We start from the raw sequence: 17904 nt of genomic DNA on the forward strand, positions 1-17904 counted from the left end.
AATAGATTTTATATGACTAGTGTAGCGTCGACGGGCAAGTTTTATTCGTTCAGGATGGATATCCAGTCAAGAGGGATTAAGATATTTCAAATAATGACAAAAATAGCCTCTGGTTCTAAAAAAAATTACCTACTCAAGAGGGGTGTCTATATAATAAAGGTGCTTATTCATGAGGATAACTTATTCTATATAATTAATATTTAGTTCTGGAAGTTAATAATTTGAAAACTTTTTTTTGAGCACATAATACAATCAAAAATAAAATAAAATAGTATAATAAAAAAGCTAGTTGCTTTAGATTAGTCCTGTGCAGACCAGATGCGATCGCGAACCAATCCCAATCACTGTATAGATTGGAGGGCCGCAAAAAGAATATATATACGTTCATAATTATTTTCGACACGAAAACAACCTATGTTACATAGGTGCTTTCCGATAATTGTGAGCATTGCATTATTACATACTGTTGTAAAAATAAGTATATAAATGCTCTTATGACAATTTTAAATAGCACTCTTTATTTTGCGCTTAAAAAATCTGTAACATGATTAATGATTACAGTAAAATATTACGATTGAAAAATTAAACTAAAAATTTACTCACCTTTGTCTAGCAATCACAAACAAGAAAAGAGAAAAAATGAAAAACGGAAATTTACTAAAAATTTCGAAGTCTCCAAGTCAGCTGTTTGTCATGATTGCCAGACAAAGGTTTTTAAATTATTCGCAATTTTCGGCAACATTCTCCTCCCCGCAGGCGACCCCAATGTCGTTTGCGTCAACTTTGCCGATATCCAGAATGGCCAGCTTTACGGCAGGGCGCTCCAAAAAGCCTTTTGTTGTTTTGACCTTAGCTCGTCTTACTTGGCCGTCTTTCGCTACAGTTGTCTCGATAACTATGCCTTTTACCCAAGTATTTCTCTTAGCCGTTTCATCAACTATCAGCACAACGTCTCCTACCGTAATGGGTTTCACTTTATTGAACCATTTGCCGCGACGCGTTAATGTCGGAAGTATCTCACGCACCCATCGTCGCCAAAATTGATTTGCAAACATCTCAGATTGTAGCAGGCACATCTTTGGATCGATTCTCTTAGCATCACAAAATGGTTTCAAACCATTAGCGCTCCCCAACAAGAAATGGTTTGGAGTTATTGGATCCTCATCTTCACTATCGAGTGACACGTAGGTTAAAGGACGCGAGTTGATGATCATTTCAACTTCAAGTAATGCAGTACGTAAACTTTCATCCGTAAAACGTTGAGATGGCGAAATTTGATACAGCACTGTCTTAATTGTTCTAATCAGTCGCTCCCACGCTCCTCCCATATGTGGTGCTGCCGGTGGATTAAATTTCCAGTCTATTCCTTGATGAGCTAGCTTGTGTTGCATAACCGAGGAATCAATGTTCTTTAACTCCTTTCTTAAAACGTTCTCGACTCCGTGAAAATTCGTTGCATTATCGCTGTAGATGGTGATAGGTTCTCCTCGTCTGGCAATAAAATTTCTTAAACACATTAGGCATGAGTCAGTACTAAGACTATGGGCGATTTCGATGTGAACGGCTCTGATAGTCAAACAAGTTATTATAACACCCCACCTTTTCAGTGCTTTGCGATTCTCAATAACCACCATTGGTCCAAAATAATCAATACCCACATGAGTAAATGGACGTTGAAAAGCTGCTAGTCGTGCTGGGGGAAGTAAGGCCATTTGCGGCGCTTGAGGTATTGCCGATGAAATTTTACATACGTTGCAGTTTCGTCGCATCGATTTGAATAATGGTCTTAATTTTGGTATGAAATACAATTGTCTGACCTCATTTAAAGCAGTTTCATGTTGGATGTGATAAAATCGTTCATGATAGTGCGCACATATAAGGTACGATACTCTATGTTTTGGCGGTAAGAAAATAAAATCAGTTTGAGGTTTACACTCATTCGTAAAGTAACTCGCTCTGTTTTTTACTCTTATGAGCTCATTGTTATCCATATACACCTGCAACCTATATAACGGACTGTTCCTTTCTACTATTCTCCCCATTTTCAGTGTCGACCAATCTTCAAGTAGTTCCTGTTGCACGCTTTTGTATATTAAGAGCTTCGCGCGCTCAATATGTTGAACAGTCAAAATAACGTTTGTAGCATTGAAACCGCCACAACGAGCCTTTAGTTTCCCAATGTAGAGTAGCCAATTTGCAACGGCACGATACAACTTGATCCAGGATGAAAAATATTCATAATTGAAACATGGTTGTGTCTCGCGATGATATAAAAATTTTGCACGAGTTTCACTGGTCTCCATCGGACCTAAGTCCACCTCAGTTGGCCATTTATCCTCGTCTTGTAGCAAAAATTCTGGTCCTTCGACCCACCGCTGCACATATTCGGGACCTTGTTTTGTTTTCGTTGCACTGTCTGCAGTATTTAATTTCGTGGGTACCCATCTCCACTCTTCGACGGTTGATGCTTCTTGAATTTCTGCAATGCGAAACATTACGAATTGTTGAAATTGACGTGGATCACCACGCAACCACTTTAGCACCGTTTTGGAATCGCTCCAAATGAAACGCTTTTTAATATCAAATGTGTGTACTTTACATATTGTATTCATAAGCCGTGTGCCAATTACAGCAGCTTGTAGCTCCATTCTTGGAATAGACATCGGTCGCATTGGAGCGACTTTGGTTTTTGCTGCTACGATCCTCGTACTTACTCCATATTTATCTTTAATGCGGAAGTATGATACAGCTGCATAAGCAAACTCACTCGCATCTACGAATGTATGAATTTGTACATCACATGAACTTTCTGTTATGTATGGTGAATAACAACGGGGTACAGAAATATTAGCAAAAATAGGCATGCAGGCAACCCAAGCTAACCACTTGCCCATAAGATCGGGTACCAGTGGTTGATCCCAGTCGATTCCGCTTCTCCAAATATCCTGAATAAGTATTTTTAAATATGATGTGAGGCAAGCTGCCAGTCCCAATGGATCAAAAATGGACATTAAAATTTGAAGTACTTCTCTTTTAGTGGGTACAATTTCATCTGCAAAAACATTACGACGTAAACGAACGAATTTTAAAACATATTTAAAGCAATCTGACTTCGGGTCCCAATACATGCCGAGAATTTTTTCGATTGGAAGTGTGTCGATATTATTATCAAACGACTTACCCGTCTGTTCACCATTTTCGTTTAACGCAGCTAAAACTTCTGGTGCATTACTTGTCCAGCTTCTCATATGGAAACCACCTTGTTCATGTATGTTGCGAACTGCCTCGGCTAATGCTATTGCTTGTTCAATGGAATTTGTTGAATCTATAAAGTCATCCACGTAATGATTGTTTTTAATAGCGTACACTGCTCTAGGATTTTCAGCTATAAATCTTTCTGCGTTCAGGTTTCGAATAAAATGCGCTATATATGGTGAACATCGCGCACCAAAGCTAACTACATTTAATTTATAAACGCAAATATTTTTAAATGTCTCGCTGAACCATAGAAATCTCTGAGCATCAGTATCTGCTTCTTGTACTAGAATTCGATGAAACATTTCAGCAATATCACCACAGACAGCTATTCTTCCTATACGAAAATTTAATAATATGTTTATAAGTGGTCGCAGCATATCCGGACCCTTCAGCAAAAAATCGTTTAGTGACACTCCTTCAGCTTTGGCTGCAGCATCCCAAACTAATCTATGCTTTTTCGGTTTAAGTAGATTGCGCACAATAAAAATTGGTAAATACCAAATCTTCCCACCTCGCTCGTTAATTGCTTCTGGTGGCAACTCAGTTGCGTAGCCCTTGCTGACTAAAGTAGTGATTTGTTCCTTTAGCTTTTGACACAATTCAGGGTCCCCATGCATTTTTCGACGTAAGCACTCCGCTCGACGTAATGCCATCGGCAAGCTATTTGGCAATTCGACCGTATCGGTGTTCCATGGCAAATTGACAACGTAGCGGTTTCCGCGTAACTGGCACTTGCGCATTATTTCCTCTGCTCGCTGATCCTCAACTGAAAGTAATTCTGCTTTTGGGGTAGCCACCGCGACATTCTCGTTTACTATAAATGTCTTTACTAACTCATGAAGCTCCCTATCAGCTTCTTGTCCACAGCTACATTTGTGTAGGTTTAAGTTGTTACGGTGGTTTAATTCACCACTACCAAAAACTGTCCAACCAAGACGTGTTTTCACCGCCACGGGTTCTTGCCAGCCACCCTCCCTCACCTTAAGTGCTGAAATTAAGTTTGGATTATTTACGCCGATAATCAGCATGGGGACAGCATTTGTATAACTTGCTAGAGGCAAGCCATCTAAATGCGGATACCATTGTTTTATTTTATCAGCTGCAAAAGATTCTGCTGACATGCGTAAGTTGCTTACTGTGCGGACATTTTTCAATGGGAATTTTTTAGCTTGAGGAGCATTGGCAGAAATTTGTAAGTTGAGCCTTTTTGAGTTATTTTCCTGTCGACTGATATTACCTGTCCAATTAATGCATAGCGCATCCTGGATACCATCGTTTCCCAATTCATCGGCTAGACTTGCTTCAATAAGCGTTAGTGTTGACCCATCGTCCATCAATGCATATGTGTTAATAGTCCTTTTGGTGCCATATAAAGTAACTGGAAGAATTCGGCAATATGACCAGTTTTTATTCACTGATGAATTATGGTTGTTGAGTAACGCTTTGTTTGAGTATGGACTTAAACTTATTTGTTCTACTATATCCGATGAAACATTGTTAGCTGTAGAAGATATTGCTGGCGTAGATTGGTCTATACGAGAATGCAGCATGGGGTGGTGTCGTGCATTGCAGCCATCAATGCCACACACTTTATTACTGAAACAGCGACGCCTATGCTCGCCTAAGCATTGTCGGCACAGCTTCTTTTCCTTGACAATGCGCCAGCGTTGATTAGTAGGCTCGTTCTTGAATATTTCACATTCCATTATTTTATGTCCGCCGCCACAAATGTAACACCTAACTGCCGTGGTTGTCATTTCAGCTGTCTGATGTACGTGCACTCGTCCTTCCTTTTTTAGTGGTTTATCTAAAAAAGAAGGTGTAGCTACTCTACTTGCCGCATTTGCTAAAGATGAGAGCCACGCTGAAAAATCGCGAAGTGTAGGTTCGGCTATTGATGCTGAATGTAGTGCCCATTTGAGCTTCATATCTTCAGTTAATTTACTTATTAACTCATGTAATAAGAGTGGATTATTAAAATAACTATTGAGCTTACATGCCTCAATTGTTGCAACTACATTATTAATGTTGACTGCAAAGTCAATTAAATCGCCCAGCCTACCCCTTGGAGGCGGTAACTGACGCATTTTCTCAATTAACTTATTTAGAATTATTTCTGGTCGTCCAAAATACATACGAAGAGTGTTTATTATTTCTCCAACCATATTAGGCAACACCAACATATTGCGTACTACATCGCGCGCTTTACCAATGAGGCACCTCTGTAAGCGCATTAGACATTCATAATCGGAGAAACCTGCGATTTGCTTAGTTTGCTCGTACGCACTTATAAAAATGTGCCATTCTTCTGGATCGCCGCGGAACGTAGGCAAATCTCTCGGTATGCATTGACGCGCTGCTAGCTGAGACGACGTAAGCGTGGGAGCGATCTGTAAGGTATAAAGAGATGGATTATTTACTAACCTTGGTGTACTCTGTAGATGAGGTTGGCCATGTGGCGAAAAGTGTTCATCAGCTACGGCTTGATGTGCATTCAGCTGAGGCCCAACTTCAGGCAAATGTGATTCCACGATACCCTCGTCGTCACTATCTGCAGTGAGGATTTTAAATTTTTCCCGCAAATAGCTCTCCCTAATCTGCAACGACTCTTCTAGCTGTTGCAACTTAAGTTGTTTTATTCGAGTAATGTTGGCGCTGGGCTGCTGCTGTTGTCTACTATGTTGACCATCATCCTCATTGTGTTTGTGTGAGATTTTATCATCACCATCTGCATCTCCAACTTCAAGTATGGCTGCTGATGTTAAACCTTTTTGAAGAGGCAGCTCCACGTCATTATCATTTTCCATATTGGAAAGATTTTTTAAGAATTTCTTGTTGTAAAAATAAATATATAAATGCACTTTTGACAATTTTAAATAGCACTCTTTATTTTGCGCTTAAAAAATCTGTAACATAATTAATGATTACAGTAAAATATTACGATTGAAAAATTAAACTAAAATTTACTTACCTTTGTCTAGCAATCACAAACAAGAAAAGAGAGAAAATGAAAAACGGAAATGTTACTAAAAATTTCGAAGTCTCCAAGTCAGCTGTTTGTCATGATTGCCAGACAAAGGTTTTTAAATTATTCGCAATTTTCGGCAACACATACCTTATTTATATTAAGTACTCAGTTACATTTTGATTATATTTTTACTATAAACTTATAGTAGGTAATGACTGATAAAGTCGATTGACGGTGAACAAAGTAATGTAAAAAGGCTCATAATATTTAATGTTATAAACTGTGATTTTAAAATTTTTTTCCCCCTTTAATCACTCCTCTTGGAAACATAAGGTTTCAATCCAATAACGATATCTTATTCTATTTAGAAATAATATTTTTAATTCTGACCAGTTCAGTCCTGCAGACTCAAGCTCTGGTAACATCGATCTTCTCGTTGTATCACGTTGTCTAAAAGGTTTTCCTTTTGGAATAACTTTCTCCAATTAATTACATCTGGTTTTTATATAAGCAACCTCAACGATATGATACTAATTTATATAACAGACTTAGGTCTGTACACTAAACGAGATAAAATTTAGGATTATATCTTTCATGAGTGACTGGCGATGATCTACGCTAAAAGAAGGTCAGAATTTCTATCTCTGAGAGGTTAGTTATTCTGTTCTAATAGCTTATATCTTCAATTTAGGTTGGTTGCAGTAAAGAAAAACTTAGGTCGCAGTATTAAGCACAATAAAAGGTCTTAATTGCTGTCGTTAATTTAATTTCTAATATATGTGGAGTGCTCACATATATTTCTTTTTTATTCATGTAGTCAAATATAGTGTGTTTAGTTAGTTCACCTATCTTTCCACGCAAATCTAATATTTATTCAGACATTTTAGTTATAAGAAAATTTATATACTAATTTTTCAAATGTAATTGTCATTCTTTTTTTAGTAAACCAAAAACTCTTAGCATATATTTTTGATATGAATGACACAGATAAGATATAAGTTATCATAAGTAATTTATCAAGTAATTCATTTGATTACTAAAAATATTTTATTATGAAAAATGATATTAAAATGTTATTTTAGTAATATTAGGTGTTTTCGTAAATATGAAAAAAAAAAAATTAAAATTCTCATACTGTCATATGATAGACAGTATGAGAAATAGATATGAGATAAAATATTGGAAAACTAGTACAATTAATTAGTAGTACAATTAGTACTACAATTAGTAGTAATAGATACTAAATTTATGAGTATCTCATAGTTATTTTCTAAATTTACAGTGCTAATCGTGGTTGATAGAGATCATTCTGATATGATTAAAATTTTTACGTATTTATTTAAGGTAAATAAAAAACCAATCATACGAGTATATAAGAAAAAAATTTGTTATAAATACTAGCTTGAAAAATTGTATTTATGTATAACTTAGTTAAAGATAAATAATCACATTCGCAAACATAGCCATATTTTTATTCTATTTACTTATTAGATTTAATGCAATCTTAATAGAACTAAAATAAAATTAAAAAATAGTGGGCTTAACAGTTAAGAAAAGGCGCGGAAATTTTTAAGACTCACTTACATTAAGACCGAAAAGTTTTCGGAAATTCTCATTTAAAATTCGCGCGCTGTATATTTTTCGATATTTTAAGTTTATGTAGTTTGGCAGCAATTAAGGACAATTACTATGCCAAAAATGAGCGCGATCTGTCAGACAGTTCGTTTACGGCAGCTGTTGAAACCAATTCACCTCAGTAGTGCGTTGCGAAAAAAACAATGGAAAAAAATATTGAACAAAGAGTTTGCATCAAATTTTGTGTTTCGAACGAAATTTCGTGTTCAGAATCGTTGCGAATGCTACAAAAGGCTTATGGGGAATCAGTTTTATCGAAAACTCAAGTTTATGAGTGGTACAAAGCCTTTCAGGACGGTCGTACGACCGTCGAAGACATTTTCGCAACGCACTACTGAGGTGAACTGGTTTCAACAGCTGCCGTAAACGAACTGTCTGACAGATCGCGCTCATTTTTGGCATAGTAATTAAGGAAAGTGCTGCCAAACTACATAAACTTAAAATATCGAAAAATATACAGCGCGCGAATTTTAAATGAGAATTTCCGAAAACTTTTCAGTCTTAATGTATATAACATTCCAAAATGTATAAAGATAATTCTTTACTTTGTTTTAAAAAAATTATAAAATAAAACAAAGGCTTTAGTTTCCGTGAATTAAAAAAGTTTCTGAAAGGCCTTAAGTTCTGAATAGGTCTGCATCTCTCTCAAATGTTTAGTGGTATATAGACAATTAATGAAGATAATGCGCTTCAACTTTAACATGTTTGGAACCAGTGTTATATTGAGTTTTTAAAATTATTTGCAAATGTATTTTATTACCAATAGTGATGACCATAATTTTTCTTCACCAATTTCAATATAATAAAATATAAAATATACCAATATAAAACTATTGATAGCTTCATTTTTTACATAAAAGGAATAAATGTTTCAAAGTAGGGGTCTACCCAAAATTGCTTCAGTGAGCTTAACCTGATTAAAAAATTTTCTATACTAGCACTATCTATAGTACTTTTTAGGGTTTAAGTAAGCCCATTTTTCAAGAGACAAGCTATTTTATCTTTATTATTATTAAAGATTAGAAATTACAGCGATCTGAATAGATCTATTGCGCATCAATCATCTAACTGCACTATATATAATCAATATTTTTTTAAATCTACATTTGTAGTTATTTTTTTTTAATTAAAACTTAATAATCATTACAGAGATCGATGGTATTCAAGGTGGAATACAGCTTTATTGATAAGGCATTAGTCATATTGTAAACCATTAAGTTCATTTTATGTCTATTGCAATACATCAATTTCTTTTGAGTGAAGTAATTGTTTAATTTATGTGTTAATATTTGGTACATGGAAAGTATAATTAAAATTATTTAACTAGTATAATATAGTTTCTCTTTAGACCTATCGAGGTTATTGACTGTTTGTTGATGTTTATGAAAGTTTAAAAACAGATTTCAATCGTTATAATAAACTTAAATTAACCATATAAAAATAATAAATTAAAATTAGTTTCTAAATGGACTATGGCCATATGCAAAACAAAGATGTTGTCAAGTTTAGACAGAAATTCTTTTTAGATAAATTGTGAGAAATTTTTTAATAAGATCAAACACATTTTTTTTTACTTATAGCTTGATGACTAAACTATTATATCAATAAATATTTTAATAATAGTAATAACCATTTTTAATTGACATAAGCCTAGAGTTATAAATTATCATTTCAAAATTTACTAAACCTCTTATGATTCACCCCTTTTTACAGTCTGATGATGATGATTGAGATCTTAACGCGTTGCTAAGAGCTTTCGATGGTTTCCACCTTTGCGGTAAAAACAAAACTCATTTAAAACAATCATTAAAACTTTTTGGATGACAGTTTTAGAAAATATTTTTCACTTAATGAAATTATATTATATTTCGTTATTTTATATATCCGGATTTTTTTTAATTAGGAAGATATTGATTATATTCACAGGCTCTTGTGAATATTTGACAGATTCCTTAGTTTTTAGTATTCTAAAACTTTAGTAAGTTTTACTTGTAAAACTAAATGGATGTTTTTCCTTTTGGATTGAGAAACACTGATTTAAAGCATGGCGATAGATATTTATTATATTAATATGATATTTTTGTAACACTAATCTTTAACATAGTAAAAGACACATATTTATACAGTGAGAAACACTGATTTAAAATATAGCCAGAGGTATTTATTATATAAATATGATATATAACAGTGATCTTAAATATAGTAAGAGACATGTATTTATACAGTGAGAAACACTGATTTAAAGTAAAGCCAAAGGTATTTATTACATAAATATGATATATAACAGTGATCTTAAATATAGTAAGAGACTTATATTTATCCACTAAGAAACACTGATCTAAAGTTAAGTTGCAGATTTTTATTATATAAATATTATATTTTAGTAAGGTAGATCTTAAGTAGAGCCAGATACATATATTTGTTCAATATATAGCAACATGTTTAGCGACAGCGGTTTTAATTTAATCCTAAAATTAATTATCCACGACTTGTGTATATATTACAGATAATACAGAAATTATATATTACTTTTTAATGAAAAATATTTGTATAATATTTATTTGGAATTGTTAATATTGTCTTTAACAATATAAAAATAGAAGTATTTTTTAGTATAGAATTCAAACCGTGCCATATACAATTAAAGTAAATTGGAGAATTGATTCAGCATTGACAAATTATTGAGTTCAATTCGCCAACTATCTTAGCTAAGCGACTTTAATCACCACTAGGCGAATTTCACCTCCGCTAGGCGAATTATTGAATATAAGCATGTTACAACAAATAAACTATCATGGACTCGCTAAGTAGCGATAAGACTCGATATTATATTGGTTTAGCTTTGTAGTTTTTTAAAGTTATTGAACATAACTTTTACTTTGTTTTAATTTCAAAAAGTAACCTTATTTAATTTAGCTGTTACCATTAAATGACTTCATTTAACATAAAAGTTAGGATGCTGTTTAATTATTTTTATAATTATTTAAAGAAATATTACTAATTACTAATATAAAATAAAATTTGAATTTCATATATTTTCAATTTATAACTTACCTTTAACTTTCAATATATTAAGTTAATATTCATTGTTTTTTTTTGTAATAATCCACAATAATGCTTGTAGTTTTTTTTTCAACTTTTTTTTTAATTATAATCCACAAATGCGGAACGTAAGTTTAGCACACTTTTTTTTTAATATAGTAACTTTGTTTAAAGTAAATTATCTTCTTTTTAAACAATTCTATACACTTTTTATGCTTACAAATCTTTCTGAAATTAATAAAAATAAATTATATAAATTTAAATGAATATATGTAATTTAATGAATTTTAATTTATATATATAAATATCAGTTTATTTTATAATAAAAATGCACTTTGTTTTATTTTTGTTGCTTCAATTTTGACACTTGTTCTAGTTATTCTCGTTGGAATTTATTAAAATAAAAGTGTTGACTCTCTCTTTCACTCTCTTCGGTTTAACTAATACTCATATCATGTTTAATATAATGTGTCTTCATTAATTAAAATTGTTTTTAGTTATTGTGTTCGTTACTGGCGTTGTTGTTGTTGTTTTTGTTGTTTTTGTTGTTTATTATTGATATTTACTCTGCTGTACTATTTTGCTTGCTTTGCTGTGCTGCGCTCTATTGTGTTTTCGTATACGGCACGATCACTGTGTGGAGTTGTTTTTGGAGAAATGCAAAGAATAAAATTTGTGTATAATTTTTTTTTTTGGAAATGAGGAGCACAGCACCAATAGCAGCAGCAGCAGCAATAACCACAAAATGTGGAGCGAAAAAGTAACCAAACAAAATAGAAAAAAAATAAAAGTAAATTAAAACAAAGAAGTTGAAGAAAATATAGCAACATAAACACAAAATTGGTACAGTCAAGAAATATTATTATGATAAAACAAAAAAAAATAAAAAAATAAAGATAATAAAAGAAGTTTTTAAGTGGTTGAAAATAAATAAAAAAAAAGAAAAAACAATAAAATAGATATTAAAGGAAGACACTGAAAAATATTATTAAATAATGACAAATGTGTAATACAGGCAGGCAGTATGTACCACAGTCATTGCAGTAATAAAAGAAAGAATAACAATAAAAGCAAAACAAGTACAATAAATGATTAACATTAACTTGAAATAAAGTTTATATTTTATAATTTATTTTTATTTGTTTATGGACTGCAAAGGAAATGAAGTGGTAGTGGTGTGTTGTGGCAGCGCTTTAAAATTTGTAGCAAATAAATCATGAAGAAGTGTACAGAACGAGAAAAAAACAAAAAGCAATTTTAGAAACAAGTTTTCTGTTGGCGTCATGCAGCATGCATGCAACTTCCCAGTAACGCCAAAACTGAAAAAACAACAAAAAAAGAAGAAACAAAAACAACGCGGGGAGTACAGAGCAATGTTCTGCTGTTACCGATGCTGTCGACACAATACAACAGCTGCATGTGTAATCATACCCACAAAAATTAAAAAAAAAAAAAGAAGGAAAAACAACAACAAAACAATATCCAAAAATCAAACTGGTTTTTTGGCTACTTCAGAGGCTGACTGACGACTGCGCTACGGTTGTTCGTGGTACAAAGCGTGGGTTCAAAAATTGCTTGTGCACAATTTTTTTTTCTCTTCTTCTTCTTGTTTTTGTTAGTAACAAAATGATTCATGGCGTTTTAATGTTAAATTTTTATTTTATTGTTTATTTTTCTTATTTGTTTTTTAATTTGTATTTGCTTTCAGTCATTTCAACTTTAAACTTATTTGCATTTATAATTTTCATGTAAACAAAAAAAAATTAATAATTTGTTTGTTTAAATATTTTTTAATAACGTCATAGCACGAATTGCAATATTAAATACTAGCGTTTTTTTTTTCTTCTTCTCCTTAAACACTAACAACAACAGAGCAGTTTAAAATAATTGCACAATATTTATTTAATATTAACAGCAACAACAACAACAATGACAACAACAACAACAGTTTGTGGTAATTTATTCAAAGAGATCAGTAAGCAGATCATATTTTCTGGTACACAGCAAAGAATTGTTGCATGCAGCAGCAGCAGCAGCAACAGCAGCGCTGCGACGAGGAAGCAAGATTTTAGCAGCACAACAATTGTTGATTAAACTATATTGAGAAACCGGTCGGACGAGTTCAAAAACGTTAAACAGGACAGTACAGATGAAAATGCATTTTGTATATGTTCTTGTTTTTTTTTTTCTTTTTTTATATTTGAACAAATCATTTTAACTATTATGCATCAAACATTTTTTTTAGTTAGAAAAAAACCACACTTTTATTTTACCTTAAAAACACTTCAAAATTTATTCCATAAATATTTTTAATTTTGCATAAATTGTATAGTTGCACTCTACTATGTTAATTTATATTTTTTTTTAAATTAATACTTTTTAAGCAGCTGCACTTTTTTTATTGCAATTACATTTTTTTTTCGTTAGCACCATTCGCGGGCAATAATTATAATTTTTTCTATTCGCAAACACGACAAATTTCCTAGCTTGCATTTAATACGACCGGTGTTTATCTTGAAACTGATTCATGCGACAACACTTCCACGCCAAAAGAAGGTTTAAAACAAACTAACAAAAACAAACACAAAATTGAAACTCAGTAACAACAAATTTACATGTTCATACATTTTGTTGCGTGCCAGCAGACAACAGCAATGCTGGCTCTCTCTCGTGTTGCAGCGAACAAAATCAAGCCAGCGACAGTGTTTTGTGTGCGATTGGGTATGTGTGTGTGTGTGTGTGTGTGTTGTTTTTAAGTGAGCAGCCGTTATTTCTTTTTGATTTCGAAAATTAAAGCCTTAAATTTATTTTTTTGGAATTTGATTTTTTTTTAAATAATTAATTTATTAAAATGAAAATTTTTTGTGTTAAATTATTACATTTATTATTATTAATATAATAATAAATGTAATGTTAAAATAAATTTAAGATGTCCAACGTTATTTGTTTATACGCGCTTTGAATTGGTTGTATGTTGTTAGCGAACATGTTGCATGCAGTTCGATGCTTTCAAATTGAGTTGTATGGTGCTGCCATATTTTGAGAAAGTGTTAAGATATTTTTCAGCCAAGAAGAATGCAATAAGTGTGCTGATGTTTTTTGTGTTCAAATTTTATAAATTTGTTTAGGGTTTCTTATTATAATTTATTATATATTATGGCCGTGTGTGAGTTCGAGTAAATTGAGGTAAAGTAAACTAAAATTACTTAGTGATTTTTCGCACTGCAATTATGTTAATATTTATTTATTTGTTTATTGCACTTATTTATTATTTTTGGTTAAAAGTTTTCAAATTTATGTATTTATTTACTAAACATCTTATAAAATTTTCATAATGGTAGCAACTAACTTAACTAATTTTTATTTAATTTACCGTATTCGAAATTCTGGTAAATACCAACATTAGCTGCCATACTGACATAATTTACTATTTCCCTCAATTTACCAGCAATTTACTCGAACTCACACACGGCCTAGAATAATTAAGAAAAACACATAAATTTATTATTTGATATTTATTATTATAATTAATACGTATTATTATTATTATTATTATTATTATAATAATTCGTTTTATTAAAACTATTATTATTATTAATTGCATAAATATAATCATTATAACAAATATTATTTTGTTATAATTATTATTATTATAACTATAATTATCATTATTATTATTCATTTATTATTATTATTATTATTATTTATTATAATTATTCCATTGTTTCCTGCAAGTGGGAGCAACTGGTTCATGGTGGTGAGGCAGTACTCCGTGCAAAATTGATACGCCTTGACGCAGGTACAACATCAGCGCCATAAGACTTAATCTTACAATCAGGATGTTCATGACCCACAGCAATACCTAGTAATAATTCCGGGTCATGTATTAGAGAGGAGAGTTTTTTGGCGGGTCAACGCTAAGCGTGAATCCGGCACTACCCATGGGGTGAGCGTACACATTTTTTATTCCCCAGCCTCGAAATAAATATTACAATTATTATTGTTATAATTATTATTATTATAATTATAATTATTATAATTATAAGTATTATTATTGTACTATGTATTATTTTTATTAAAATTGTTATTATTATTTTATAATTCTTATTATAATAATTATTATTTAATAATAATTATTACTGTTAAAATTATTACTGTCATTATCATAATTAGTTTAATAATTATTATTTTGGTAATAATTATTTTTTTTTAATTAAAATCATTACAATTAAAAATATTATTTGTGTTATAAATATTATTATTAGTTTCATTATTATAAAAAAAATTATAATAAAAATAATAATAGCATTTTTAATTTTTTTCCTATGACCTTTTTAAATCTTAAAGAAATCTTAGATAAAGTTGTAACATATTTTGAAAATGCCATTTGGGTTTCTTTAAAAATAAAATTTGATTAAAATAAATAGCCAAATTCTTACATAGTTTCACCTTTGAACTTCATAACTTCATATTCACTGCAATTTAACTACCCCATCAATAATTTTTTTCTTCTAATATTCACAAAATGGTTATACATATACTTTTTTAGAACAAAGGCAGTGTGTGGGTTTCGGTTATATTTAATAATAACCCATACAGTGCCCCATGATGCTTGGATTTTGCGTTACCTTATTAAGTTTCTAACCTTTTACTTGATTTATGTGGTTTTTATGCGTGAGCGAATTTTTATAAAAACCTGTGCTGTTACTTAAAACAAAATTAATATTCTATTTACTAAAACAGGAAAAAACAAAAAATAAATATTTTTAATTTTAAATAAAGCAAAAAATTTGGTTTTAATTAAGGTCAGCAAAATAATGTAATCAATCAGTTTAATTAAAAAAGTTTCAAACGTGAAGAAATGGTTTTAATTTGCAAAATAAATAAATGAAATTGAAATAAGTTTCAAATTTTAAATTTAAATATTTAAATTTAATTTTCACGTGGAAATAATATATAATTGAATTGAAAATAATTATATTCAATACCATAAAATGATAGCATATTTTAAGGAATTCTCCGTCTAAACTGCGTTGATTATAACGAAAAAAAAAATCATTGCATACTTTAAGTTAACATTTCTCAAGTTACTTTAAAGTGCTAGCACTTAAATTCAATCTATTTCAATACGAGTAAAGCAATATCTGGCTCTCAGTAAATAAGCACTATGTTAATTGATAGTTACACAGATTTCAGAAATAAATATGGTTAAATGAATATTCAGAAGCTATATATGCTGTTCTAGTGGTGCATTTAATGTCATTCGTCACTTAGTAGACAATGACTTCCAAGGAGCAAACTTGAGGTGAAAAAACCAACAAGCTGTCATTCTCTAAAATAATAGAAGGAGGGGTTTGATTTTGTTCCTATTTTCTCCCACTCTATAGAATATTTACAAGCTGACATTTCCGAACATTGCGTTCTCTTAATGTTGCTGATATGTATATACTTCAACCTGATACCAGATATCAGATAATAGAGCAAATGACAGAATAGATGTAATAGATATTACATCTGTCTTATCATTTGTAATAGATAAGATAAATAATTAATAGATAAGAAAATATCTTAGTTTCTAGAATAAGGCGGATTCAATCAATTCTTAAGTCATGTTCCTTTAGCATTGTCTGTACTCTGAACACTGTAATCCTAATCCGTTGGATCACAACGAGTTATAATTAGAACTATAGTTGACTTTGGTATGCCAGATCGCCAATGTAACCTACTATAACCTAATTTATCTTTTTAAAAAATTCGGAATATAAAAAATAGATGAGTTCGCATAGAAATGAAAAGAAACAACAAAAATTTAGTTAGTTTATTAAAATTTGGCTGACCAACGCTGTTTCGAGCATTGCCAAGTAGTCATCCATCAGTGGTCTTAGGAAATATTCGATTTTTTTTCCTATGAATTATATTGCTAAATATAGTTTAATGAAAAGTCTTTACGTTCATATAATTAATTATTTTATGCAGAAAACAAACCCGATTAATACATTTTAATGAAATGTATGGTGTCTCATATAATTAATTATTTTATATAGACAACCAACCTGACAAAAAATTGTAATTAACTTTCTAGACTTAAAACAGGGACTCATTAATATAATCTAAAACTTCAAATTAATCAATTTAAATAAATAAGACCAAAATATATTTCATTCTTAATTAGAGAAGATGTTAAAATCCATATCTAATATGGATTATATAGAATAAAAACTCAATTAATATTTATGGCTCCCTTCTATGAAACGCAACAGACTTTGGCATTTTTCATCTACGATATTAAAGAAAATTTTTGGAAAATCTTCAATTTAGGAAGTACGAAAACGCAGTAATTTGTTTTCCTCCCCTCTCTCAACGACCATAACTCAATCTTAAATGTGAGACTATGTGCAGCGCGTGCATCAGATAGTAGGAATGATAGGAGGGGAGCTTAAGCGAATGCAGTAGACATAAATGCGTCTTAGAGGAATTTTTTTCCCTCATCATTTTTCGTGTATCGAAATAGCCCGTAAGCGGTGTGTTCCAGAGTGTCTGTTAATATTTGATATCAGTCAAGATTGCTTAAGGAATTTATCATTCGGCGTGTCGGTGTCAGAGGCAGTCAAGTCAATTTCACATATCTTCACTGATGTGAGTGGAAGGCGTGTGTGCAGTAAGTTTCATGTGGTGGCACGTGTGTCACGTCTCTGTTATTGATTTTACACTAGAACAATTTTTTCCACAAAAAAAAAAAAAATTAAAAAGAAAATTTTTTCGTGGTTTCTTCGCCCGCAATAAAAACAAAAACAAAAATGAAAAATTAAATTCACCTAATGTCTTTCACAATATTGTTTGTCTGCCACCGACTAGTCCGGTAGTTGGTTTGGTGATTTAATGTACACTCAACCCTTCTGTGTTGCAAGTAAAGTAGCACATATCACGCGCAACAGCGTTACTTTCAACCCAAACATTGCGCTTCGTCCGGTTGTCTTCGACGCTGTATGGTTTGGCATTTT

At 31.4% G+C, this 17904-nt stretch overlaps 1 protein-coding gene across 1 annotated transcript; it reads right to left on the reverse strand.

Moving 5' to 3' along the window:
- Nucleotides 1-719: 719 nt before the first annotated feature.
- LOC119666920 lies at nucleotides 720-6065 on the reverse strand. The gene has a single exon (XM_038076200.1). The coding sequence runs from the start codon at nucleotides 6063-6065 to the stop codon at nucleotides 720-722; it is 5346 nt and encodes a 1781-aa protein (XP_037932128.1).
- Between the last annotated feature and the right edge of the window lie 11839 nt (nucleotides 6066-17904).

This window comes from Teleopsis dalmanni, chromosome 1, assembly GCF_002237135.1.
Source record: "Teleopsis dalmanni isolate 2A chromosome 1, ASM223713v2, whole genome shotgun sequence".
Classification (NCBI taxonomy): Eukaryota; Metazoa; Arthropoda; class Insecta; order Diptera; family Diopsidae; genus Teleopsis; species Teleopsis dalmanni.